The sequence below is a fragment of the Penaeus japonicus genome, unplaced genomic scaffold (genome assembly GCF_977035675.1).
Source record: "Penaeus japonicus unplaced genomic scaffold, GWHDUDI00000001_assembly GWHDUDI00000007, whole genome shotgun sequence".
Lineage (NCBI taxonomy): Eukaryota > Metazoa > Arthropoda > Malacostraca > Decapoda > Penaeidae > Penaeus > Penaeus japonicus.
The window spans coordinates 13,915,288-13,917,787 of record NW_028234409.1 but is presented as its reverse complement, the minus strand read 5'-3'; the positions used below and the strand labels follow the sequence as shown (position 1 = coordinate 13,917,787).

The following is a 2,500-nucleotide window of genomic DNA, read 5'->3' as shown; positions in this document are numbered from 1 at the left end:
TCTTGGAACAGTAGTGTCAGTTGTCGTTTGTGTTGTACTTATGTGTGTTGGTTCAGTAGCTGGTGAAGAAGTCAGATCAACAGTTGTAGATTTTAAATCAATAGTATTAGACGTTTGGCCAGCTGTTGCTGTAGATGTGGGACCAGCAGTCGATGTAGATGTACTAACAAAGGTCTCAGTAGTTGAAGAGAATGGTTTAGTAGTCGTAGGTGCTGATTCAGTAGTTATTGATGTAATACTTATAGGTGTCGCGTCAGAGGCTGATGTAGAGTTTAAAACAGTAGCTGTGGTAGTTAAACCTGTGGTTGTCGCAGGCGGAATAACCGTAGATGTAGATGGTTTTATAGTTGTTATTACAGAGAATCCAGTAGTTGCAGAAGAGTTTTGAGTAATAGTAGATGAAGACTCCGCTGTATTTAAAGATATTGGTTCATTAACCGTTCCGGTTACAGCTTCACTAGATCTTGTAGTTTCCGTAGTTGTAGGTATTGGTTTTGTATCTGTTATATCAGCAAATTATGTTATCCGTTAATGAATATAAGTGTTATATGTCTGGGGTTTCCATTGTAATATTTCATGATTACAGGAAACTAATGAAATTGACATAAATCTGTCTATAAGGATTCCAAAGCCTTATAGTGTGCTATAAGTTATTAAAATAAAGTCACAATCAAACTTCTAAAGAAGGATCACTTTCAGGAAATACATGACAGCAAAATATTATATTTATCAGCCTTGCATACATAAAAGTAAATTTTGATGAGGCTCGTGTATGTATGCATGAGTAATTACGGTAGAAAGATGTGTACAATACGTGTACAGTGAATATATAATCACAACTGCTTAATGACTACCTCTCACCTGTTATTCTGACTGTTGTAGGTTGTATTGTGTTTGTGGCTGATTCTAAAGACGGTTTATGTGAAATAGAAGAGAGATAAAGGATGAATGAATACATGCTCTTTAAGGTTTGTAGCAATGCAAAAGAAAAAAGATAACTTTTATATATTATATATATATATATACATACACACACATATATATACGCATGTATATGTATAGATACATATAGATACATTCATACATATAAACATATTCGTAATCCTATGTATATATTTATATACTTATATGTATAGGTATATAAACATATATATACAAATAATTATGAATGTGTTTATGTATGCATATATAATTCATATGTATGTATATATACATATAGATACACACACACACATATATGTATATATATATATATATATATATATATGTATATATATATATATATAAATCATTCATACACACACACACACACACACACACACACACACACACACACATATATATATATATATATATATATATATATATATATAAATATATATAAATGTATATAATCAAAAACATTACATTTTAATTAGTCATACCTGGTATTTCCGTTGAAGTAGATATAGAAGCTGTAGGAATAGGTAATACTGTAGTATTTTCTGAGATTGTTCCAGTAGTTATTATCGTTGTTGGTGCTGGTTCTGTTGAGGTTACACCTGTAGTGGTGGATGTTTGACCAACAGAGGTAGATACCATTGCAGGTGTTGTTGATGGCAAATCGGTTGTTTTAGGGGAAGTTTCCGTAGTTGGAGAGAATGCAGTAGTAATATCTGAAGGTGGTGATTCAGTAGTCACTGGCGTCGTAACTATGTTTGTTGGTTCAGTTACTGAAGTAGAGGTTTTGCCACGAGTTATTGTAGTTATTTTACCATTTGTTGTAGATGGATTAATAGTTGATATAGTAGATCCAGTAGAAACAGGATTTTTTTCAATAGATAATGGAGATGAAGACTCAGTAGTTCTTTCAGTAACTGTTTCTTTAGCAAGGGGCGTTGTTAATTAAATGACCGTGATTATTAGTTTAAATTTTAATAATGGCTCATCTTTACCTATTAGTTTTTAGACATATTGGCTGATCAGTGTAGTTGCCTACCCAGCATTCACTTGTTATAGATTGAATAAAAGTGTTTGTTTTAATACACATGTATATATCTATTTAAGTATATATGTATATATATGTAGATAGATATAGATGTATTTGCCAATATGCATGTATATATTAGATAGAATAAAAAAATAAAATAAAATAAAATACTTTAGTCGTATCAGTAGATAAAAATACTGAGAAAGAATTTGAATTTGAAAATTTAGCATATGCATAAGGAAAATCAAGCCAAGAGTCAAGAAATCTTATATCTTACCTGTCGGTATGGTAGTAGCAGTCTCTGCTGTAGTCGCAGTTGATGCTGAAGTTGGAGAAGAGAAGAAAATAAAACAATAAGCATAATCTTTCACGGAACATTTCATATGCGCTCAATGGTTGCTTATACATATATAAACATATATTTTACCACCCCCTTAAAAACTGTAAAGTTTCCTAATATGAAGAACTGAGCATGTAACAGAAATTACATGAATTATATTTAGGATGATAATAACTATATATAATAGTGTC

The 2,500-nt window shown here is 31.1% G+C and overlaps 1 protein-coding gene across 1 annotated transcript in view; it reads right to left on the bottom strand.

Moving 5' to 3' along the window:
* LOC122246615 (uncharacterized) overlaps positions 1-2,500 on the bottom strand; it is an 85,585-nt gene that overhangs the window by 6,385 nt on the left and 76,700 nt on the right. The window contains exons 74-76 of the mRNA XM_086538195.1: positions 2,247-2,291; positions 1,425-1,712; positions 1-500 (exon numbers count right to left, since the gene is read on the bottom strand). The exon at positions 1-500 is cut by the window's left edge and continues 46 nt beyond it. Of these exons, the coding sequence (XP_086394321.1) occupies positions 1-500; positions 1,425-1,712; positions 2,247-2,291 (833 nt within the window). The remainder of the gene's footprint in view (positions 501-1,424; positions 1,713-2,246; positions 2,292-2,500) is intronic.